The sequence below is a fragment of the Alexandromys fortis genome, unplaced genomic scaffold, assembly GCF_014885135.2.
Source record: "Alexandromys fortis isolate MF-2015 unplaced genomic scaffold, M_Fortis_MF-2015_v1.1 scaffold_3, whole genome shotgun sequence".
NCBI classification, from domain to species: domain Eukaryota; kingdom Metazoa; phylum Chordata; class Mammalia; order Rodentia; family Cricetidae; genus Alexandromys; species Alexandromys fortis.
Window position 1 is genome coordinate 17,927,257 of NW_026067909.1, and position 24,392 is coordinate 17,951,648.

General features: G+C 46.3%; 1 protein-coding gene across 2 annotated transcripts; it reads right to left on the reverse strand.

Annotated features, from left to right (window-relative positions):
- Positions 1–7,144: 7,144 nt before the first annotated feature.
- Positions 7,145–24,274, reverse strand: Slc3a2 (solute carrier family 3 member 2). Of its 2 annotated transcripts, XM_050137150.1 has the most exons (10): positions 24,110–24,274; positions 12,937–13,347; positions 12,319–12,492; positions 11,396–11,490; positions 9,452–9,520; positions 9,277–9,335; positions 8,958–9,138; positions 8,730–8,873; positions 7,769–7,852; positions 7,145–7,669 (listed from the first exon to the last, which is right to left on the reverse strand). In XM_050137150.1, the coding sequence occupies exons 1-10, from the start codon at positions 24,219–24,221 to the stop codon at positions 7,298–7,300; spliced, it is 1,701 nt and encodes a 566-aa protein (XP_049993107.1). In that variant the 5' UTR covers positions 24,222–24,274; the 3' UTR covers positions 7,145–7,297. The 2 variants fall into 2 exon arrangements, with proteins under 2 accessions (XP_049993107.1, XP_049993106.1); XM_050137149.1 differs by lacking the exon at positions 24,110–24,274 and having other exon boundaries at positions 12,937–13,558.
- Between the last annotated feature and the right edge of the window lie 118 nt (positions 24,275–24,392).

Consider the following 24,392-nt stretch of genomic DNA (forward strand, 5'->3'; position numbering starts at 1 on the left):
TCTCTCTCTCTCTCTCTCTCTCTCTCTCTCTCTCTCTCTCTCTCTCTCTCTCGCTCTCTCTCTCTCTCTCTCTCTCTCTCTCTCCTCCCCTTTACCCTTCTCTCAATAAACTCCACACTCAAGCTCTGTCTGCATGGCTCATTTGTCTCCTGCCTGTGGCCCTCACCCACCAAGGTACTGACTGGTGTCATAATCATAACAGCCTGCAAGAGCCACGAGTGCTCTTACCTGCTGAGTCATGTCTCCAGCCCCTACATAAATGGATTTGGGGGTGGGGGGGGGGGGAGGCATCAAGATGACTTGTCAGGTCAAGGTACTTGCTAGCAAGTCTGATGACCTGAGTTGAATCCGATCCCCAGGACCCTCTGGTGGAAGGACAGAACCAACATCTGCCCTAAACCAACACACATTCTGAAAGAAAAAGAAAAAATTCAAATCCAGCCTGGACTACATAGCAAATCTGAGGTCAGCCAGCCTGAGCCACATGAGACTTACCCTGAATAAAACAAGGGAATGGAAAGATGGCTCGGCACTTAAGATTATTTGTTGTACAGCTGAGTTGGGTGGTGGCGGTGGCAGCGGTGCACACTTTTAACCCCAGTACTCAGGAGGCAGAGGCAGGTGGGTTTCGAGGACAGCCTGGTATATAGAGATAGTTCCAGGACAGCCAGGGCTATAGAGAGAAACCCTGTCTTGAACAAAAAATAAATAAATAAATAAATAAATAAATAAATAAATAAATATAAATAAAAAAATAAACAAACAAAGAAGCATTTGCTGTTCTTGCAGAGGACCAGAGTTGGATTCCCAGCACCCACATGGCTGCTTAGAACTGAGTATAATACCAGTTCTAGGGAATCTGATGTAACTGGACTAACACCTTAGCACTCCTCATGGAGGCCCCAACAGGAACAAAGACTTAATCAATCAAAGACCTGGTCTATAGTTCCTAGATCCAGGAAAAGTCCCTAAATATACTTCTTAATTTTGCCTTTTGGCTTCTGTAGTTTTGCTTCTCAATAACTGTTCTTGCTAACGAAGACTACCATAATGTGGTTTTTGCACATAAAATACAAAGAATAGACCAGGTGGTGGTGGTGCATACCTTCAATCCCAGCACTCGGGAGGCAGAGGCAAGTGGATCCTCTGTGAGTTCAAGGCCAGTTTGGTCTACAAAGTGAGTTCCAGGACAGCTATAGCTGTTACACAGAGAAAGTCAATCTGGAAAAACCAAAAAAAAAAAAAAAAAAAAAAAAAAAAAAAAAAAAGCTTTTTTGGTTTGTTTGCTTTGTTTTTACTTTTTACATTTACTTATGGGGGGATGCAATGCACATGCACAGGCGTGCACATGGAGCTCAAAGGACAACTTGCAGGAGTCAGTTCTCCCTTCCACTCTGTGGGCCCTGCGGATCAAACTCAGGTCATCAGGCTCAGTAGCAGGCACCTTTGCCAACTGAGCCATCTCACTGACCCTGATTTAATTTTTAAAAATATTTACTTATCTGTGCAGGCTGAAAGAGGGCTTTAGGTACCCTCCTCTATTGCTTGCCAACTATTCCTTTGAGGCAGTGTCTCTCCCTGAACCTGGAGCTAATACTTTCTTGTCAACAAGCGCCAGTAATCCTCCTCTCTGCGCTCTCCTTGAAGCTGGAGTTACAGGTGTGTGGAAGATACCTGTCCTGTTTCATGGCTGAGTCATCTCTCCAGCCCCTATTTTATTTTTTTTTAATAGAGAGCACTTAAAAAACAATAACCATCTTAGACCTGAGACCCAGGACATACCAGGGTCATTCAAGCTGAGCACACTGTGAACTCCAGCACCACCCACACCCCACCCAGGGAGGCTATGCCTTTGTGCCCAGCCACAGGCACCTTGGCAGTACATCCCCTGTGGCAGCATCCCAGGCAGTTCCAGTCAAAAGACAATCAAACTTCCTGCTTCTTGGCGCTTGCTTCCTGCCCATTTCCCGACTCTGATCCTACTTTCTTCTGGCATTTCCTGATTGCCTTCCAATAAATTCTTTTAGTTCTTAAGACAACCAGGTACTCCAACTAATACTATCTAGAAACACATACATTGAGAAAACTCCACTTTTGCACTCTCCACTGGAGGCTCCAGAGAAGATGACGCCCTGTGGACCACAGTAATACCCTTGCTGCCAATCTGAAGGCCACCTGTTCTATCTGACACTGACCTGGCACCTTCTTGCCTCCTTATCACCACACCTGGGGCTCAGTTTGCTTCTATTCTTCCTCTGTTAGAATCCCTTCCACTGTCATCCTATAGATATGGTCAACGGTCAACCCTTGGCTCCGACCTCTCCCTTCTTCCTTCACACTAGTGTCATACCCCCACTTCCGCCCCAAGTGTTTCTAGATCTTGCCTTGTGCTGAGTTGTAGACTCTCCCCTGATGGAAACCTCCACCTGCAGGTCCTTCAGAACCTAAACTGAGAATGCCACCAAGGCACTGCTCACCTTCCTGCCTCTCATTGTCGTCTCCCCTAAGCAACTTGACGGCCCAACCTGCCCATCTCCCCTTACAGCCTGTCCACCCCATTTAGGCAATCATAAAAGTCTTAAGGTTTTTTTTCTATCCAAGGACTGAGGATGTAGCCCAGTGTCAGAGCATTTGCCTCCACAAGGTAATTTATTTTTAATCTTTGGCCAAGGAGATGAATCAGCAGGCAAAGGTGCTTGCTGTTCATCCTGATAACTTGAGTTCAATCCCTGAAACCCACATGGTGGAAAGAGAATAGACTCTTCAAAGTCGTCCTCTGACATACATATGTAGATCCACCTCCCCCTGCCCCTGGAATGCTGGATTAAAGGCAGGAGATACCATAAGCCGTTTTTCATTTTTGACACTTAGAGTCTTACAGTACTTTGGTATTCCCAGGTGGCCTCCCAGACAATAAGAACCAGGCCAGGCCTTGCTTAGCTTTCAAGATGATTGCATGCGTCAGGGTCCAGAGCTTGCAGATTTCAGGGGACCGAGTTCCCATTTGTTTTCCCACAACCTGGAGGTCTGGAGGCAGAGTGTTGCCAGGGCCCTTCCAAACAAACCCAGTTTCTGAGGCTTCCCTGCATCATGGTAGCTGTAAGGAGCAAAACTAGGTCTCATTTTGTTTTGTTTAGTTTGTTATTTTTTTATGTGTATGACATTTTGGCTGTATGTGTCTATGCACATGTATACCTGGTGCCCATGGAAGCCAGAAGAGTTACACATGCTGAGAATCACACCTGGATCCTCTATTATAGTAGCTAGCGCTGAACTGATGCGCCATTCACCACCAACAAAGACGATAAACTTTTTTAAAAGATGTATTTATTTTTGTTATGTGTATGTTGCTTTATATACATGTATGTATTATACACTGCATGTGGTACCTGGTGCCTGGAGAGGTCAGAAGAGAAGATTGGATCGCCTGAATCTGGAACTATGGGTAAACCACCATTTGGATGCTAAAACCCAAGTCTTCTTCAAGAGCAGAAAAGTGCTCTTACTTGCTAAGTTATCTCTCCAGCCCATAAAGTACATACATTAAAAAAAAAATCTTTTAGCCAGGCAGTGTTGACAAATGCCTTTAATCCCAGCACTCAGGAGGCAGAGACAAGTGAATCTCTGTGAGTTTGAGGCCAGCCTGGTCTACAGAGTGAGTTCCAGGACAGGCTCCAAAGCTACACAGAGAAACCCTGTGGGGGGGGGGGGAGGGAAGAGGGTTAAATAAGCAGAAAATCCACAGTAAACTACCTGTCTTAGTTATGGTTTGTATTGCTGTGACCAAATACCATAACCAAAAGGCAATTTGGGGAGGGAGGGTTTATTTGGCTTACACTTCCACATTGCTATTCATCACTGAAGGAAGTCAGAACAGGAACTCAAATACGGCAGGAACCTGGAGGCAGGAACTGATGCAGAGGCCATGGAGAAGTGCTACTTACCAGCTTGCTTCCCCTGCCTTGCTCAGCCTGGTTGTTTATAGAAGCCAGGACCACCAGCCCAGGAATTGTCCCAACCTACCATGGGTTGGGCCGTCTCCCATTAATCACTAACTGAGAAAATGTCTAGATTTCATGGAAGCATTTCCTCAACTGAGGCTCCTTCTTCTCTGATGACTCTAGCTTGTGTCCAGTTGACACACAAAATCAGCCAGTGCATTGCCATAGCACATACCATAATACTTCAAAAGAGAGCCCATGAGGGCTGGGCTTGGTGGTTCCATTTGGGAGGCAGAGGCAGGAGGACCTCTGTGAGGTTTGGGCCAGCCAGGGCTACACAGTGAGACCTTATTGCAGAGTAAAAAAGGTAGTCAGCAGAGGGGAAAGAGAAATGGAATATCTTGAGGACCCTGTGAGAGAGGACAGAGGGAAGGGGTGGAGAGCCTCAGGAAGGAGCCAAGGGAGAACGGGGGGGGGGGGGGGGGGGGGGGGGGGGGGGGGGGGGGGGGGGGGGGGGGGGGGGGGGGGGGGAAGCTGAGAGGAAGGTTGGTATGTCTTAAGAGGGGTCCGTGTGTACTACTCTCTCAAAGGCCTCAGGCTCTGTCACTGAGTAAGAAGATGAAGAGACAAGGGTGCTGGGTCTTAGTTATTTTAATTTCTTGGGTCTGTCTTCTATACCAGCGTACCCTCAGAGGCCCAGGCCACCCCAAGCCCCAGCCTGCTGTAAAGGATGCCTGCACAGTGTCCAATGTGTTCTTTTCCCCAAGGCTAGGAGAGTCAAACTATCTAGCTTGCCGTTCCTAAGGCTTCGAAGGCCAAAGTTAACCCCAAGTCCTATGGGGTCCACCTAAGAGAGACCAACATGAAATCTGTGGACTGACATGTAAAATAATGCAAGATGCAATCACTTGACGACCTCCTCCATCACGTATCTTTGGTTACAGTCCCAAACCAGCCTCCCCAACCTCCCTGCTCCCCGGCTAATCACATAACATCAAGCCTGTTAAAACCAGTCAAAAGTCACTCTGCTCCAGGTCTCCAACTCCTACTCCACTCCCTCTGACCCTATCTATGTGCAGTTCAAAATGACACTTGCCCTCAAATCTGGCCTTTGTCCTCGGCTCTAGGTAAGTCATTTCTAGGCCTCTGGAATGTCCTGTCTTGGGAGTTGTCTTTGGGGATATTAGCCAGGGTGCCCAAGCTTAACATACGGGAAATGGATTCTAAAGTATATGTCCAGAGCCTTGGGAGGGGCTGGAGACGGAAGGTGAGTTATTATGTAGTCTGTCTGTGATTGCGCTCTAGGCAAACAGGAAACAGGCATGGTGATACATGTCTAACACCAGCACTCACAAGACCGAGGCAGAATTGCTATGGAGTTTGAAGACAGTCTGGACTACATTAATAGATACTGCCTCAAAAAAAAAAAAAAAAAAAAAAAGAAACAAATCAAAGTGAAGCCTGCCTGTAATTCTGTAGAGGCAGGAGGATCCAGAGTTCAAGGTCACGCTTAGCTCCCCTGAAACTCTAAGAAAGCCAAAACTCTGTTCACCAAAGGCTCAAGCGAGTTTCCTGCTTCCTTGGTAGGATTTCCGGCAAACAGGCATTGAGTCCTCAGGGAAGATATGGGAAACCGGGCTCCCCACACTCTCCGGCTCTACCCATGCACCTCTTCCTTTAGCTGGTTGTCTACCCTGTTGCTAATAAAAGTGCTGTGACTCACCCTAGCATACAGCCCAACCGAGGGAGCTCATGGGACCAATGGCTTCCATCTGCTGCTGAAGAGCAGTCCCAAGGTCTGAGACCAGAGCCCCGGCATGGTCTACCAAACTTTGTACCCTCTGTGACTGCCTTATGAAGCCTTTGGTCATCTGCTCACCCCTTGCCGAATATCCTCCACTTCTTACTCCTTCACTCAAGTACCAATTGTTCCCATTCAGGTATTCAGATACCCAAAAGCTTCCCCAGACCTGCTGGGTATGTCTAACCTTTGATATTGTAATGGAACAAGTGTAACCTACTATTTATGACTTTGTATTGGGTCACACGCACACTTTGGTTGGCCGTGGGTTAGAAGTTTACCTCCTTGGTGGGATGGACTTCCTCCAAACTCAACCCCAAACCTCCTGCTCCCAAAAATACCTTTCCAGTTTCACTTTTCCTGCTTATTTATGTGTGTTTTGTCTGCACATATGTATATAAATCACATGTATGTCTGGTGCCTGCAAAACCAGAAATGGGTGTTGATCCCAGCTACCACATAGGTGCTGGGAACTGAACCTGGGTCCTCTACAAAAGCAACTAGTGCTCTTAACCTGAGTCCTCTCTTCAGTGCCATTTTTTTTAATCATCCATCACCTTATCAATCATATAAATGTTTATTCTTTATTTCTTCTCCATCTGCACACCAGAGACTACATATCCTAAAGAAGTGATGGTTTTGTCCTGTTGACTTCTTCTGGAGTGGGGTACTGCTGGGAAACAGCCTCACCGCTGAGTAGAAAAGGGACTTCTGTATTCTGTTCTCTGTGAGAAGCCCCAGGCCCTGGCACTGTGCAGACTTCAGGTCATCCCACCCCCACTCAGTCCTTGAAGAGACAAACTGGCTAAATGCGAGAACTAAAAACCAGGGTTAGAGACCTGGTCTACAGAGCAAGTTCCAGGACAGCCAGCGTTACACAAAGAAACCTTGTTTCAAAACCAGTCCCCTCCAAAAAAATTCAAGAGATGGAACAGCTGTATAGAACTGGCAGATGTAGTCTGAGGCTGCTCGTTCATTTCCCAGCCCCAGCCTCGAAATAAACATAGAAACTATATTAATTGCAGTATTGTTTGGTCTGCAATATTGTTTGGTCAATAGCTTAAAGCCTATTTCTAGCTAGCTCTTACATCTTAAATTAACCCAATATTAATCTGTGTATCACCACATGGTTGTGTGGCCTACCAGCAAGGTTCTGTCCAGTGTCCAGTGTGGCTACATGGCTTCTCCCCAGCTCCACCTACTTTCTCCCAGCATTCAGCTTAGTTTTCCCGCCTAGCTCTATTCTGCCCTGCTATCGGACCAAAGCAGCTTTATTCATTACTCAATAAAAGCAACACATATACAGAAGGACTTCCCACACCAGGCCGAGACTATGGAGGGGAGAGGAGTGGGGAGGGGAAAGTCCTGCTTTGATGAGGGATGAAGAGAAGACACAACCTCATCAGGCAGGGTGGTTTTTATTTGAAGGCAAAAACACCCAGTGTGAGAATTCATATGGAATCTGCAAAAGTTAACAAAAAACAAGGAGAGAAAAACTTGAATTCAAAAGGCAAGGGAAGAGGGGAGGAAGGTAGTAGGTCCTGGACAGGTATGGTCAAGCAACATAGGGGAAATTCAACAGCAAGCCCTCATGAGGATTCAGGCTCAGGTTTTCCAGCTTCAGAGAGGTGCCCTCCTCTTGGCTTAGCCGGGTACTGTTGGTACTAACCAACAGGTTAGCACTGGCTGGCAGACTTATGCCACCAGGGAGGTTAGAGGCCCCTAGCCTGGCTGACAGGCTCACATCCTGAAAGTTGAGAACCACCAGGTAACGCTCATTCTGGTCCCAGTGGCGAATGTAGGAGAAGAGGCCAGATGAGGAGGCCAGTGCATGGAAGTCACCATGCAACAGAGAGCGCTCCTTACCCCGAAGGTGACTCAGCCGCTTGAACTGGGCCAGGATAGAGCCAGGGTCTTCATTCTGACCCTGAAAATGAAAGACACAGAAGGAATGAGTGAAGGGCTGGCTCTATTGGACATCTGTAAGCCACCTGCCCACCGTGAGGGTCATGCCTAAACTGCTTACCTTCACTGTCATGTTGGGGCTTATGGGTCCTGATGTCTGTGGGAGGCTGGATTCATTCCATGGCATGATTGGAGCCTGTACAGGCTAATAAACAGAAAGTGTGGGTCTTTAAAAAGAGGTGGGTACACTCCCATTCCCTATTTTGCTTTATTTTTAATTTATCTTATGTGCATTGGTGTGAAGGTGTCAGATCCCCTGGAACTGGAGTTACAGACAGTTGTGAGCTGCCATGTGGGTGCCGGAAACTGAACCAGCTCTCCAGCCCCCATCCCTATTTTCATTTCACCATTTTGTATGTTTTTCTGCAGGCAGATGCCTTTGTGGCAGCGCCCTATCATGGGACCCACACCTTGTACCTCTCTGCTTGTGTGGACTCTTGATAAACTGTGAGTTCCCAGAGGGCTCAGAGTCTATCAAATGGGTGCAGAGTACCCCGTCCAACAAAACATTGGCTGTCATTCTGAACATATTACCAGACGCCAGGCATTACCTTTAAAAATAGGTTCTTGGAGTCTGGCGAAATGGCTCAGTGGGTAAAACCACTTGCCATGCAAACCTGAGTTTGATGCCCAGAACCTACTTAAAGGCAAGAACTTTTTCCACCAAGCTGTACTCTGACCTCTGCGCATGTACCTACACCACACACACACACACACACACACACACACACACACACACACACACAGAGGCATGCAAAGATGTATTTCCAGCTGAGTTCCATTCCAAGAGAATACACTACATAGCTCCTGAAGCCAGCTCAGTATATACAGTGAATATGACAACAGGAAAACCCTGTTTAAAATATAAACACTTGCCACATTGCCCACAGGATGACAGACAAGGAATTTAACAAAGTTCCACCTCAGGGCTGTTGTCTTTCTGCTGTTATCCACAGATGGCAAGATGTGATACACAAACAAACACTATTTCCACACTGTGCTGGACAGAAAACAAGTGGTACCTGTCCAGGAACGACAGCTGCCTTCAGGCCAATCTCATCCCCATAGCTGAAAATAGGGGTCCCTGGCAGAGTGAAGAGCAGCAGCTGGTAGAGTCGGAGGAGCTGAGCCGGTATGGAGGCTGTCAGGAGTCCTGCCTGAGACACCTGGAGGAAGACATGCCTATGAGGACCCCCACCCCACAACCACCACCTTCCACCTTCCCCCACACCCATCAGCACTGTACTCACACTCCAGCCGCACCAGCGACTGCCTGTGGCATTCAAATACCGAGTGACTAGCGATTCTGTATGCTCCCCAGTAAAACCGGAATTTGACAGATACGAGCTAGTCAACAGTAGGTCGCTGGTGGATTCGAGTATGCTCAGGATTTGCTGGAGGTCAGAGGAGTCAGTCCCTGCAATCAGGAGCCTGCACAAACCAGGGCAGGAGAATCATTAGCAAATGGCCGAGATAAAGAATAAAAGTGAAGAAACTCCCCTCTAAGGGCTTAGCACTCCAAGGGGCTCTCACAGTGGGCTCAGGCAGGCAAGGGTGTCAGGTACCTACCTATCCTCACTGAAGCTCTTGGTAATATTCTGCCACTCTGCCAAGTGTGAGGATGCATCCTAGCACAAAAAAAAAAAAAAAAAAAACAGAATCAGAACAGGGAACACCTCCTAGCCCTGGCTGAGACCCACTCTTCTCACCAAAGCTTTGCTCTCAACATGGAAAAGGCACTCACCGTCAGCTTTCCCACATCCCGAACTTGGAACCCATAAACCCCATCCTGCAACCAAGAACTCAGAGCTTCCTGCGGGGAACAAAAGAATAGAGCAAAGATTAATACACAAAGAAGCTCTCACCTACCTCAAATTTCCCTGAGATTTCTACAAAATAGGGGTTCACCCTCTCTCTCTTCAAATGTTAGCCCTTGGTATGCTCTTAGTATATAATAGCATTTTTCTATTTTCTATTCTTGCCTTTGGCAAAATATATAGCTTCACTTTTAACAGCTATAAAAAAGACTCAAGAGAAAATAAGTATGCATAGCTCTGACACCTAACACTTGGTATGTAGAATGAAAATACCCTCAAATTGGAGATGAAGAAACAGGTCAGAGAAGCAAGAATATATAGCCAAGATCATAATCAGGAAACAGATTAAACTGGAAGCAGAGACAGGACCTAAAATGCCTAGGGCAAATGTACTTACTCCTTTCCAGTTTCCTCAGGCCTAGAGAGTGTGTGCTTGCCCACAAGAGCTGGTGGGAGCAAGGCCAAGGAGGAAAAGTTTCACATTCAAAACACAGCCTGAGGGCTGTTGAGACATCTGAAAAGAAGCCAGCTCTGCAGAACAGGTCCAGGCCTGAAGATTTAAGCCCTGGTTTCAACTGGCACTGAGCACAAAACTACATCCCCATGCTCCCTTTCTTCCCTTCTCGTCTGCTCTCCATCTTCATCCGAGGCTACCATCTGAAAACATTTTCTTTTTGGTTTAAGACCTGTCTCCAACTCACTACCTAGGCTGTCCTAACTTCTGACAGCTATGACTACAGGCTTTCTCCAGTACTTTGAACTTCCTATGATTCCAGCACTTGGAAGATAAGAGGACTAGGAGTTCAAGATCATCCTCAGCAACAGTGTTCTAAAACACAAATCTCCCAACAACTGGCAAGAGCCAAAATGGATGATTACAGGCGTCCCACGTACATGCTGGGAATCCAAAGTCCTCCCTCAGAATCACAGCTGACAGCCAAGTGTCAGCATCTCCCTCTACTTTTGTTATAACCACCATGAACGAGCCAGGGTCCTAAACCTAGGCACCAGAAGCTAGGGTGACATTAGAAGCTTCTCCCCAGCCTGGTGGCTGTACAGTTTAAACCACTACCACAAAGAAAGGCAGGTTAGAAAAGACTCATTAAGACTTTAAATTTGGAACAAATCCGCAGACCAGCAACAACAGGGTTTTGTGGTGTTACAAAAGAACATTTTCAAAAGCTAGAAAATACTTGGGTTGGGGACTAGAGAGAGGGCTCAGTGGTTAAGAGTACTTGCTGCTCTTGTGGGGGACCCAAGATCACTTCCTAGCACCCACATGGCAGCTCACAACTGCCTGTAACTTCAGCTGCAGGGGGATACATCACCCTCTTCTGGCTTCCTGGGCACATGGTGCACATACATACATACATGCACACAAAACACTCATACACATGAAAAAAATCTTATTTAAAAACTCATAGGAGAGTTAATTTTTTTTTCTTAAATAATAAATACTTGGCATTGTCCCAGATACATAGTAAGACCCTAGTGCTTACAATTCCAGACTGGGCTCCATTCCAAACACATCAAACAAAAACTGGGAAAGCACTCAGATCAGGATTCCCACAGAGAAAGAAAAGAATTCCTACAACAAAAAGAAAAGTCAAACTTCCAGACTAACATCTGAGAAATTCCCTTCCTGGCACAGCCTTGCTCCTAGAGTAAAGGAAACACACACACACACACACACACACACACACACAAAGAGCAGTCAGAAAAGAAATAAGAAAAAAAACATTGTGTACCGTGGGCCTATCCTTCAGGCTATGTATGGGAGGAAGTAGCCTTGCTTGTGAGAGCCACGCTAAGTGCACAGAAGGCTTGCTGTGAATGAATCCACACAGTCTGCCACCAACCACAAAACTCACCTTCATTTTGGCGGCTACAACGTCAGCCTGAGCAGGAAGGAACCATGAATTCTGGCCCCGGTAGTTGGGAGTCAGGTCTAAAATGATGTGAATGCCTAGAACAACAACCAGTGGAGAGAAATTTTGAGGGGTAACAAAGGGAAAACAAGGAACCTCACAGAAAGCTACTAAGTGCACCTATGTACGGTTTGTATCTTAGACTTCAATGAACCCCACCAAATCCCTCAACCAATTTTACTGTGGTGAAAGTAAGTTTGAGCTACAGGAACTAGGTTCTCCTCACAAAAAAAAAAATCTTTCAACATGTTTCCATAGTGAGGTTTTGGTTTCTTGGTTTTTTTTTTTGCTCTTGAGAAAGGGTTTTATGTCTACGGGCTGACTGGTGTGATAAACCACCTGTATCTACTTCCCAAGTGTTGGGATTAGAGGTAGACACTTGTATATCTGTTTTCCATTGTTCTGAGGAATCAAACTCAGGGCTTTATGGATACTAGGCAAGCACTTTTACCAACTGAGCTACATCCTCAGCCCTCTTTATTGAATTATAAAACAACAGTTAATCTCTTACTCACAAAGGACTCATATTATAAATTTAAAAGTCATTGTTTTTAGCCAGTCATGGTGGCACACTTAAACCTAGCACCAGGAACCAGTGGAGTTCTGTCAACTTTCATCCAGCCAGGTCAACTAACAAGAATCACAGAGTGAGACCCTACCTCAAAACCAAAACAACTAGATAAATAAAAATCATCCAGCCAAGAAGAGAACACATGAAACCATACTGTTCAGTGTGAATAGTAACATATCTCCCCGGAGCCTGCCCTAGAAAAACTCTGAACCAGTTAGGAGTAAACCAGACAAAGACTCTGTCCTGCTTCTCAGCCAGAATGCCAAACCCTTTCTGGTTTCTTGGCAAGACCTACTCTTCTTCTTGGCAGATTGCAGAAGGTCTTTAAAATCTTCCTGGGAGCCTAAAGTGGGGTCAATTTGTTTCAAGTCGGTTTCATTGACTTCATCCTTCTGGTTCTTGTGAATTGGGCCCAGCACCACGCCCTTCACCTTCAGGGTGCTCAAGTACTCCAGATGCTTCTTCAGCCCTGCGAGGAGGAAAAGGATGAGTTAAACAGTGAGGCACGAGAAGCCTCAGGCCTCCTCATTCTCTCCACCACTTTCCCACTCCCTCAGAGGGGGCTGGATCACGAGACAAAGTAGCTGACGCAAGGAGCCTTGCAAGTTACTTCAGAAACTGGTTTGAACTGGCTCTGGCGCCTCGTGGTTCAGGGAGGAGAAAGTGGATGTGCTGAGTCAGCCACCCTTAGGAAGAAGTAGAAGTAGCGGGTTTGAGGGGGCGGGGGTGTTTTGTTTTTTGGAAAGAAAGGAAGGAGTGATTGTCAGGGAGTGGTCCCAGAAAACGGAGCAGTGGAGAACATCTGAGGTCGTCTAGAGAGAGTGAGGAATAAGGAGGAGGGCAGTAGATGGCCCGGTTAAATGAGAGGCACAAGGGGAAAGGAATGACGGTGTGCCCCCCCCCCCCCACTCACCAGCTATGCCTCCAGCGTTTGGGCCTACGAAGGCCTGAAGGTCGCCGACACGATAGAGGGCGCCCTCGTGCCACCACCTCTGTACCGGCAGCTCCCGGCAGCGTGGCGCCCGAACGATGATGACCACGGCGCCCGCCAGCATGCCAAGCCAGCCGAGCCAGAAGAGCAGGAGCAGCGCCCAGCGGGTGCGCACCCAGCCGGGGCTGCCGGCTACCTTCAGCAGCTCCTCCTTTGACAAGCCCGTGAACTTGGTCCCGGCCTCCGCCTCGTCCTCAGCCACCTTGATCTTCACCAGGCCATTTTTCTCCCCGGCCGCCGCCCCGGCCGCTGCATTCATAGGCTGCTTCTCCGGTTCTAGCTCGTTCAGCTCCACCTCCTTCATGTCCACTTCGGTGTCCTGGCTCATGGTGCCTGCAGAACCAGTGACACGACACGGCCTGTGGTCAGTGGGCGGCTCGAATCCTGCCTGGACCTCCGAGTAGGAAAGACGTCCCGTGGCTCAGCTTTCTAAACTGCTTCTGCCGGGAAGTGACTCGGGAGCTCCGCCCCGGCCCACCCCTTAAAGGGATGCAGAGAAATAGTCTCCAGAAGCTACAAAGTGTGCAGCCTGCTACTTGAACCTCGATCCCTAATGCTTCTTCCAGTGAGTCTGGGAAGCTGAGGACGAGTCAGTCACTTTTAGGATTACAAACCCCAATTTGTCCTGACCAAGTTCCAAAGCCCCTCCTCCGACCTTCAGGCACCACTCCCTGAGAGGTCTCCATCCTCTCCTCTCACAGGATGGCACCAGCCTCCATCCACACCATCATCCCTTCGCCCCAGGCAGGGCTCAGGCTAACACCCGGTCTCCCCAGCTTCACACAGACCCTGGCACGCAGAGGCAACTGCATCCCACTTCTGTTTTCCCCACACCAGGTCTTCTGAGACTCCGAATTTAGCTCGGGTCCTGGATTTCTCCTCGGGGCTTACTCCCAAGCAACTTTCAAAACCCAGAATTAAATTCCTCAGGCAGCAACTAATTACTGAGCACCCACCCCAATCCTTGTTCATTAATTGCAGAGAATTAACTTTAATCCGTTCTTCTCCCCATTTAAAATTAATCTGAGGAGAGAACTGCAGTTGAAGTGGACACTACCTTTCTTATCCTACCCTAGTTACCAGTGAGAGAATGTTGGCACTGGGAATCAGACATCCAGAAGAGACTAATGGGCTGGAATAAGCATTCCAAAGGCATTCAGGCACTTTGAATGTACAGGATGGTACCTTGCAGTACGTCTCAAACCCTCCAGCGTGCCACGCCTCCTACACCATTTTTGACTGTGCTGGGCCCTGGAGGCAGCTCACACTCTGAAAGCTTCCCAAATCCCATACCACCACCACCACCCACTCACCCACTCCCACCCCACCCCCACCTCCCGCCAAGAGGTCCTTAGAAAGAGGAAAGGTAAATGGGGCAGGCGGGCTTCACAGCAGGGACAACTGGACATCCACACTAGGAGGTGCCAACACTCTCGGCAACTTCTTGTTCTTCACCACAGCCAGCTGAGTTATTTTCAGAGAGGAGCTGAAGAAAACAGGCCCTTTCTCCCTCTCCCACCTAGGCTGGCAGCCAAGGTTGCTATATATTTGAAAGAAAGCAGACACCAAGATCTAAACAGTAGAGAGAAGGGGTGTGAAAAGTCTCATTACCTGCCATTGCCCTTTCAAACTCCCCAAGATCCTCCCCAGCCTCACTAGAGAAAAGCCTACACACCAGCTCCTAGGAAGAGGCAAAGTGGGTAGAGATTAAGGTTCATGCCAGTACTCACAGATGATAAGAGGTCTACCTTGCCCTGGGCGTGCCAGATAAGAAGGGTTCAGGGCAGAGTTATAGCCAGCACGAAAGCTCAAGGTTTGTGGGCTGTACAAGCAGAAACACTCCTTGAGACGGTTCAATGTAATGCTCCTAGAAACACAGCGTCTCAGTCCAACCGGATGGCTCACTGGGTCAAGCCAACACAATGCTCATTTGGTAAAGGTGCTTGCCCACCAAGCCTGACAATCTGAGTTCAATCCACATGGTGGAAAGAGAACTGACTCCCAAAAGTTGTCCTCTGACCTCCACATGCTCACTGTCCCCCATGAAATAAATTTTTAATATAGTATCTCCTAGCCCCACAGCTCCAGGCAGCAGAAATCAATTTCTAAGTGATTTAGAGAAGTGAACCAACTCCTCAGTCCCTTCACCCAGCACACCTGTCCAGTCACTACTGTCCAGTCACATCAGCCTCCCAGCACCTGCCAATCTCAGAACAGGGTATTTCCAGCTTTAAGCCTCGTACATGCTGCTGCCCTGCTGTGAGAGAGAGCACACACCTGGGATTACTCCCCTCATCTGTTGTTGATCACTGCTACAACGCAGGGCCCACAATTTCTTGTCTCTGCTTCCTTGTCTGAGTGTCTGCTCTTGAAGACAAGTGGTGAGAGAGCCTTGTGCTATTTGTCAATCACTTTGTCTTCTCAGATACCGTACTCTAAGCCCTTCATACGTGTTTGTAAATGAGGGGATGAACTGTAGGATTCAAACCCACTCGTCCCTTCCTAGAAGAAACTAAACAAAGTCAAGCACTACTATATCAAGATGAAGTGGTTTGTGTAGAAAAACAAATCAAGTCTTATTACCATTCAAACTAAAACCAAATGGTGACAATGGAGGACAAGAAAAAAAGACTAGAGAGAAAAAGGTCAGAGGTACCAGGCATGGTGGCATATGCATACAATCCAAGCATTTGGGAATTGGAGGTAGGAGGATTAGGAGTTCAAGGCCAGCCTCAGAAGCACAGTGAGGCAAGTCTGGGCTACAGGAGAGTCTGACAGAGAGGCAAGAAAGACGAAAAGGAAGGAGTTCGAGACTCCAGAGGTAAATAGAGAGTTTCATACCCTGCTAGTATGACTAAGTAATTTAGAGTTGACTAAAATAAACTTAAAAGGCTGGGAATGCAGTTCAGAGGAGGGGCACTGGCTCACCATGTGCAGGTTCACAGCTCCATCTGTGGCACCACAGGCGCCGAAGAATGGAGGGCTAGGGATGTAGCTCAGCTAGTAGAGTGCTTGCTTAACACTTGAAAAGCCCTGGCTCTGCCCTTACCACCACATAAGTCAGGCACAGAGGAGGCACAGCCCTTTCATAATCTTGGCACTCCAAGTGCTAAGGCAGGAAAAGTTCAAAGTAACCATCAACTACATAGCAAGTTTGAGGCCAGCCTGGACTACATGAAACCCCAACTCAGAAACAAGCAACAACAAAGACAAAAACAAAGTAAATACAGTAGATATGCTGGGTTAAGCAGATTATGTGAGGCCATAGTGAGAACTGAAGCCCAAGAGAAGGCCCAGAGGAGACACGCATCAAAGTCAGTAGGAATGTACTGGTGAGAGGGGCATCTGCATCATTCAGAAGCTAAGTGGTGGCTCCACCACTATCTAGAGCTGACAGTGAAGAAGGCAGAGACACAGTTGAGCCACCGACGATACAAAGATGAGTAGGAATGAACGACCACATCCATCACATGTAGCCACGGCACTAAGAAACACCGAGGCACAGCACATACAGAAGATCCTATCATGAGCTGAATACTGTCTGACCCTGTCAAGTCTTAATGTCACACACACACAGTAAGTCTTTTTTTTTAATTAATTTATTATTTATACAATGTTCTGCCTGCGTGCCAGAAGAGGGAACCAGATCAAATTACAGATGGTTGTGAGCCACCATATGGTTGCTGGGAATTGAACTCAGGACCTCTGGAAGAGCAGCCAGTGCTCTTAACCTCTGAGCCATTTCTCCAGCCCCACCCAGCAAGTCTTTGATAGCATGAAACAGTTCTTCCAGTCTGAAGCAAAACCAGAAAATGGAAGTAATAAAAGCAGGTAACCTAGACCCTATCGGAACCACCATTATTTATGTGTCATATAAAAAGCATCTATGTAATAGAGGGTGTCTTGAATAGACTACATAAAGGAAGAAATGAAAAGAATTGTGGGTGCCAGTCATATTCTGAGACAGCCTTGAAAAACTAAGTAGAGGGAAGCTTGATGTAAGAAACACCTGTAATCCTAGCCCTTTGGAAGCCTGAGGCAGGAAGATCACAAGAGCCAAACCAACCTGGGCTACAGAGGGAAACATGATCTCAAAAATAAAATAACCGTGGGAAATGGAGAGATGGTTAAGAGCACTGCTCTTCCAGAGTCCTGAGTTCCACCACATGGTGGTTCACAAGCACCTGTAATGAGATCCGGTGCCCTCTTCTGGCCTGCAAGGACACACTGCTGGCAGAACACTGTATACATAATAAACAAATAAACCTAAAAAAAAGCACTGACTGTTCTTCCATAAAACCAGAGTTCAATTTCCAGCACCCACAGGCAGCTAAGAACAACCTGTAGTTTATCTACACTCCCCAGTGCATGCCTTCTGCCTGGCCACCTGATGTGCTTTGACCATCAGAACAATAAATGAAATGGAAGCAGAACATAAAAAAAGGTCTAATTCCAGTTTCAGAGGTTCCCATGCCACTTCTGGCCTCCAAGGGCACTGTACACACATGGTGTACAGACATACATGCAGGCAAAAAACACGCATACACATAAGATAAATTTTTAAAATTAATTAACTTTCCTGTCTATTAATTAGACTGGGGTGTAGTTCAGTAGTAGGAGCACTTGCCAAGCACACATAAAGCCTGTGTTCAATTCTCAGAACCACAGAAACAAAATTAAATTAGGAGCTGGTAAGATAATCTTGCATAGCCTCTGCTGTCAAGTATGACCTGAGTTTGAGCTGACTCATATGGTGGGAGGAAGAGAACTGACTCTCAAAAATGGTCTTCTGAACTCCACACTTGCCACATGGCTCACATGAATAAGTAAGTAAATACACAAAAAATGATTAAATAAGTAAATACAGCCAGGAAATGGTGGCACATGCCTTTAACATCAGCACTAGGGAAGTAGATGCAGACAGATATCTGTGAGTTCGAGGTCAGCCTGGTCTACAAAGCAATTCCAGGACAACTTGGACTATACAGAGAAACCCTGTCTCAAAAAACCAAAAATATAAAACAAAATAAGGTCTGGAGATTTACTCAGAGGTTAAGAGTACTAACTGCTCTTCCAGATGTCCTGAGTTCAATTCCCAGCAACTACATGGTGGCTCACAACCATCTATAATGAGATCTGGTGTCCTCTTCTGGCCTGCAGGCTTACATGCAGGCAGAACACTGTATACATAATAAATAAATCTTAAAAAAAAAGCTAAAATGCATAGTGTTAGGGGTCTAGCTCAGTGGTACAGTGTGTATTCAGCATGTTCAAGTCCCTGTGCTGGATCCCTAGAACAAACTAAGACTGACAGATGGACAGAGAACCTCTTCCCCCTGGGTCTCCCAGTACCAAGAGAAGCTCTAGTCATTTGCACATTTCCTTTCTTCACTACAGGGAGGCAGTGCCCCTTGCTACCAGGTGGGGGCAGGGTTGTTCTATGACCAAACATTCATTAGCACTCTAACACCAAGCTCATTTGATTCATAACCAGTGATGGGGGATTAGTTGAACTGGAAAAAGATCAGTTAAAAAAAAAAAAAAGGTACAGAGGGAGATTGAGGCAGGAGGAGTAAGAATTCAAAGCCAGCCCAAGCTCTCAAAACCCAAATCTGTATATACATCCGTACAGCTTAGTGGTTAAGCACCGCCTAGCGTGTATGTACCTATCTAGCATCATCTGTCTCCATCTAGTACCGTCTATGCAGCTGAAGCAATAAACTAATAATTTCATATTGAATTGTATTTGTGTCTTATACCCTGCTAGGTAACAGGAAAATGATTCGCCTGCATAAGATTAAATCAGGAATTTTGTGGCTGGTAGCAATGTGGGTGAGGCTCAGGGGAGGGAACTGGGGAGGTAGCTCAGCAAGTAAAGGCACTCGCTTCTGAAGCCTGGTGGTTAGTCCCTAGGACTCATAACATAGAGATGACCTCTGTTTTATCTCTGGGACCCATCTAGTAAGAGAGAAACGAGTCCTGAAAGCTGCCTTCTGACCTTTACATATGTACTGCGGCATACCTGCACACGTGGGCTCACTCATACACACAAAATAATTGCAATAAAGATGTGGTAGCCATGTCTGTGGGGAAATGCCTTAATTAACTAACAGACGTAGGAAGACAAAGACAGTGTATATGGCATCCTTCATTCTGTAGGGGTCCCATGCTGTCTCAAAGAGGTTGAGCTGAGCACAAGCAGTGACCATGTTCTAAACACTCCAGAACCAAAAGAAAGAAAAAGAAAGAAAGAAAGAAAGAAAGAAAGAAAGAAAGAAAGAAAGAAAGAAAGAAGGAAGGAAGGAAGGAAATTGTTCAATGGTTAAGAGAACCAACTGCTCGACCAGAGGACCCTGGTTCAATTGACAGCGCCTAAACAGCTTTACTTTTATTCTTGACTTTTTGAGGTTTGTCCTGACTTTCTGGTAATGACGGACTGTAACCTGAAACTGTAAGCTATAATAAACCTCTCTCTCCTAAACTGCTTTTTGTTAGAGTGCTTTATAATAACAACAGAAAGCAAACTAAGGCAGAAGCCAATTGGTAAGGAAGCAGTGTTTTTTTACAGCAGTAGCCATCAAACTGAACTGTACCCTAAGGACAGTGGAGAGCCACTGAAGGATTGGGAATTGAGACGAGAACTTAAACAAATTTTAAAAAGGTTTTATTTTCATGTAAGGATGTTTTGTTTGCATGTATGTCTGTGCACCATGGGCATGTCTCGTGTCCTTGGAGATCAGATTCCCTGGAACTGAAATTACAGACGGTTGTTAGCTGCCATATGGGTGCTGGGAATTGAGCACCCTAGTTACAAAGTAAAAATGGACTAGAAGGGAAGAAACTGCAGCGTGACCATTTATGGTTAAAATCAAAACACTAGCGGGGGAGGCTGGAGATGTAGCTCAATTAGTAGAAGGTTTGCATACAAAAAGATCCTGGTTTTGGTCAGGCAGTGGTGGTGTATGCCTGTAATCCCAGCATTCAGGAGGCAGAGGCAGGTGAATGACTGTGAGTTTGAGGCCAGCCTGGTCTACAAAGCATGTTCCAGGACAGTCAGAGATGTTATACAGAGAAACCCTGTCTCAAAAAAGAAAAAAAAAAGTCCTAGGTTTAAATCTCACTACCTCATAAAACCCTAGTCGGGCAGTGGTGACACACGCCTTTAATCCCAGCACTTGGGAACCAAAGGCAGGCAGATCTCTGTGAGTTTGAGGCCAGCCTGGTCTATAGAGTGAGTTCCAGGACAGGCTCCAAAGCTACACAAAGAAACCTTGTCTTGAACCCCCCCCCCCAAAAAAAAAAAAAAACAAAAACCAAACCTGTAATCCCAGTACTTAGAGGGTAGAGGCTAAGAGCTGACAAAGCAACACTGAAGGGACACTAATCCACTCAAGCATATGGCTCTGGCAGGCCTTGCCCTTCTCCCCGTTCAGCTAGCCACTCAGGTCTAATATTTCCTTAGCATGCCTAATTAAAACTAAAGACCTCATCCTAATACGGGGTTCCTCCTTTACCTTTATAAATCGCCATAAGCTTATGTGCCATGTCTGTCCCCCTCCACCCAGAGGCATTCCTTTGTCCTTCAGGACAAATACTCCTGCCCCTTCCCAGTCCCCCAGCTCCTTTACCACAGCATCCTAGCCCATTCTAACAAAGACCTCCTCTTTTTCTCTTAAGAATGACACCTGCAAGCCGGGCGATGGTGGTGCACGCCTTTAATCCCAGCACTTGGGAGGCAGAGGCAGGCAGATCTCTGTGAGTTCGAGACCAGCCTGGTCTACAGAGCTAGTTCCAGGACAGGCTCCAAAGCCACAGAGAAACCCTGTCTTGAAAAACCAAAAAAGAAAAAGAAAAAAAAGAATGACACCTGCAAGGTCGTTTGCTGCTGTTTTTCTGCCTCAGTCAGAAAGCAGCCACTTTAATTTTTCTTCCCTGCTTAATAAGGAATCTCTCTGTGAAAACACATTTGGGTGTGGTTTCTACCTCATTCAAAGTCTGAAAGGAAGCCCCTGCTGCGCCTGATTCCCTTTCAAATATATCGATCACAAAATGCCCAATCGATCACGGTGCAAGCCTTTAATCACAGCACTTGGAGGAGACAGACACAGGTGGTTCTTTGTGAATTCGAGGCCAGCCTGGTCTACGGAGCTAGTTCCAGGACAGCCAGGACTATTACACAGAGAAACCCTGTCTCGGAAAACCAAAAATAAAATAAAATGTCCAAATCAGTAGACAATAAAAGATTACAAATATTTACTTCTAGAATAGACAGTCTCCAGTGAAGGTGGGCCTGCTTTTCATCAAGGCACTCAAGCTGGAATATTCCCAAAATCTGCATCATTTTCCTTAATTTGTCAAAAACAGAAATCAGAGTAACTAAGCAACAGTTCTGCCCCCGTGACCAGGTAGTGATTTGGGGTAATTTAATAAAATATTCACTTCTCTCATCTGGAAAATGGGCTTTTGTTTTGGTTTGTTTTCTTTTCTTTTCAATTTTAACTTATGTGAAGTCTATATATGCCGTATATGCGCGAGTGCCAGGATGCCCAGAAAAGGGAGCTATGTTCCCTGGAGCTGAAGCTACAGGTGGCTGTAAGTAACACAACCTGGGTACTAGAAGCTGAACTTGGGTCCTCTACAAGAACAGCATTTGATTTTAACTGCTGAGCCATCACTTCAACCCCTGTCCTAAACACTCCAGAACCGAAAGAAAGAAAGAAAGAAAGAAAGAAAGAAAGAAAGAAAGAAAGAAAGAAAGAAAGAAAGAAAGAAATTGTTCAATGGTTAAGAGAACCAACTGCTAGACCAGAGGACCCTGGTTCAATTGACAGCACCTAAACAGTAGTGTGCAACCTCTGTTAACTCCAGCCTCAGAGGATCCAAGGGCCTCATCTGGTCTCTATGGACACTGCATGCACATGGTGCACAGACATACATGCAGGCAACACACGCATAGAAAATTGTTTGTAGTGGGGAGTGGGAGTCAAATCAAAAGAAAGAAAAGGGGGGAGGCTCTAGCCATATGTCATGGTACCACCCTCTCCTAGCCTCCTTGGGCACCAGGCACACATATGGTAGATATAAGAAAAACACTCACAGACATAAAATAAATAAGTATAAAACAAAACAAATCAAAATTTACAGGGGGTTGGAGAGATGGCTCAGCAGTTAAAAGGTTAAAAGCATTTGTTGCTTTTGCAGAGGACCTGGGTTCAGTTGCCAGCACCCACAGGGCACTTTACAACCATTCTTGACTCCAGTTTCAGGGGTCCAGTGCCCTCTTGTGTCTGTGGGTACCAGGCACACATGTAACGCACATTCATGCATGCAGACAAAACACTCATATTCATAAAAACAAAATAATTTATTTAAATAAATGTTTCTGACCTGCTAGTAAACATAAAGTTTATTTGTGGTATTAAGTTTTCATGTGAGAACTAGGGAAAAGACTATCCTTTTTTCAGTGGACAGGAGCACAAAAAAGATAAGCAGGCCCAAAAATTTATTATTGTGTATTTGCTTGCTCCCCAAATTACCTTGCAAACAGAACTACATGCAAAAGCAGTAAGACGAAATTTACACAGGTATAATAATTTCTGTCAGCCTATTGCCCCTTGAAGTGTACTCTCAAACTGTTCCTTAAAAAAAAATTATACATATTTATGAGCCTGGCATTGTGGTGGAAGGAAAAGCAGAAGAATTTTCTTAAAGTTCAAGGCCAGTTTGGTTTGCATAGTGAGTTCTAGGACAGCCAGGACTATGTAGAAACCCTGTCCCCCCAAAATGTATTTTTTCAGTGTGTGTAGGCATGTGTGTGCACATGAATATGGTACCCTCAGAGGCCAGGTGGATCCACTAGAACTGGAATTCTAGGTGGTTGTGAGTCACTTGACATGGGTGCTAGGACCAAACACAAGTCCTTTAGACGAGTGAGTACGGGCTCTTAACCACTGAGCCATTTCTCCCCTCAGTGACTTGACTTTTTTTTTTGGGGGGGGGGTGGCATTTTTCAAGACAGGGTTTCAACTATGTAACCCAGGCTGGCCTGAAACTCATTATGTAGAACATGCTGGTCTCAAACTCTGCCTGTCCCTGCCTCCACAGTGCTGGGATTAAAGGCCAAAATGTCCAGCATTTTTTTGTACTAAATTTTAAATTCATTTAATTTAGGTATATGTGTGTCTTGCCTGCATGCAAGTATGAGTATTGCATGTGTGCCGGGTGACCTTAGAGGTCAGAAATGGGTATTAGATCTCCTGAAACTCGAATTGCCAATGACTTGGGCTGGGAATTGTACCAACATCTTCTACAAGAGCAACCAGTTCTGATTTTGGAATCAGGCTGTCTGGATTTATACCTTGGAACTAATATTGCTTATCTGGATAACATCCAGCAAACTAAATCTCTTTAGGCCTCAGGTTCCTCATCTGTGACTTAACCATAACACCTTCCAACTCGAATAGCAGGATTACTAAATGAGGTCATGCAGAAGAACAATTAGCAAGAGAGTAGTAAGTGTTGACAACTTAGGCACATGGATGTTTGCTATAATGACTAATGGTGCTGGCCGGTGGTGCTGCATGCCTTGAGGCCGGCCTGAGCTACAGAGCAAGTTCCAGGGCAGGCTCCAAAGCTAGAGAAAAAAAAAAAAAAAAAAAAAAAGAGTAATGATGTGATGCCAGTCTATAGCTGTTACCTAGACAATTGGTAAATTTAAGAACCTCCCCCAGAACTCTTATATCTAAGACCATCCATGTGTAAATGAGGGTTGTCGATGTCCGATGTCCCTGCCTCTTGGTATTGTGGACAGACCATATAGGGTGCTTAAAACGGTAAGCCCATTTGGGTGGAGAGGTGTCACACTCAGTAGTAGAGCATTGTCTATACATGCACATAGCTTCAGATTTAATCTACAGCACTGTTAAGAACAAAAACATGCAACATGCTCCATAAACGACACCTAGTGTTGGGCCTACTTCAATTCGGGACAAGATAAATGTCCCCAGAATGCCGCGGGGCATCGAGGACTGACTCCGTTTCCCTAAAAGGCTCCATGCAGGAGGTCTCCAACCGAGCTCAGCCAGGGGCCCAGTACCTGAGTCGCCCCCTGCGCTGACAACCTGGACATCAGGCCCCGTCTGCACTCCGGGCGGCTGGCGGGGAACCGCGCCGCCGCCGGTGGAGTGTTCTTTAGGTTCGGGATCCATAGAGATGGATCTACAGGCGGCTTTAGCGTGAGTGAGGGCAAGGAATCACGTAAAGGCATGGGGACTGGAGACCGTAACGCAGTCAAACCGCAGCGGTCACGAAGCCAACCTCCAGCGATGACGTTTCATCCGCAGTGGGTTGGAACCACCTCGCCGCAGCGCCGAGGGCGT

What these genes read in the sequence shown, in the direction of transcription:
- Slc3a2 (XM_050137150.1), bottom strand. Translation starts at nt 24,221, where the DNA reads ATGGATCCCGAACCTAAAGAACACTCCACCGGCGGCGGCGCGGTTCCC. An exon ending in GCAATCTGCCAAGAAGAAGA is followed by an intron (nt 11,491 to 12,318) that starts GTAGGTCTTGCC and finishes TTGTTGTTCTAG; the next exon opens with GCATTCACATCATTTTAGAC. An exon ending in TTGTAGCCGCCAAAATGAAG is followed by an intron (nt 9,521 to 11,395) that starts GTGAGTTTTGTG and finishes TGTTCCCCGCAG; the next exon opens with GAAGCTCTGAGTTCTTGGTT.